This window comes from Myotis davidii, unplaced genomic scaffold (genome assembly GCF_000327345.1).
Source record: "Myotis davidii unplaced genomic scaffold, ASM32734v1 scaffold609, whole genome shotgun sequence".
NCBI lineage: Eukaryota > Metazoa > Chordata > Mammalia > Chiroptera > Vespertilionidae > Myotis > Myotis davidii.
The window spans coordinates 503,418-503,895 of record NW_006300164.1 but is presented as its reverse complement, the minus strand read 5'-3'; the positions used below and the strand labels follow the sequence as shown (position 1 = coordinate 503,895).

The following is a 478-nucleotide window of genomic DNA, read 5'->3' as shown; positions in this document are numbered from 1 at the left end:
CGTGGGGCGCCTTCGGACAAGGAAGCGGTCAGGGGCCCGTCTGTCCTTTCTCCCGGGGCCGCTCCCCTGGGGGTCCCCACATACTGTGTGGTCTCTGGCTCGGAGCACTTCTGGGGGGCCAGGGCAGCGGCCTTGGGGGGCCCTGCTGCCTCTTCATTGGCCGCGGGCAGCAGGGGCCTGCTGGGCGGCTTGTCCTCCAGGTCCACATCGTCCTGGAAACCCGCCACCATCGGGTTCCCTCCGGGGGCCTCCCCGTCGCTGCGAAGGAGGGGCAGGGAGGTCAGAGGTCATGAGAGGGTACTGGGTCCTGGGGAGCCTCTGGCAGCCACAGGGCTGGTCACTGATGGCGGGGCTCAATGGTGAGGGGACCCACTTCTGGGCAGGCTCGGGCTGCTCTTCAGGGGCCCATGCAGGCAGCAACAGCAGAGGCTGCAGCAGGGAGGGAGGTGGGTCCTCGGGGCGGAAGCCCCAGGAGGGG

At 69.9% G+C, this 478-nt stretch overlaps 1 protein-coding gene across 1 annotated transcript in view; it reads right to left on the bottom strand.

Moving 5' to 3' along the window:
• Window positions 1-478, bottom strand: part of RABL6 (RAB, member RAS oncogene family-like 6) — a 13,129-nt gene that overhangs the window by 1,395 nt on the left and 11,256 nt on the right. Inside the window, exons 7-9 of the mRNA XM_015572328.1 lie at window positions 374-395; window positions 187-258; window positions 2-151 (exon numbers count right to left, since the gene is read on the bottom strand). Coding sequence (XP_015427814.1) covers window positions 2-151; window positions 187-258; window positions 374-395 — 244 coding nt within the window. The remainder of the gene's footprint in view (window position 1; window positions 152-186; window positions 259-373; window positions 396-478) is intronic.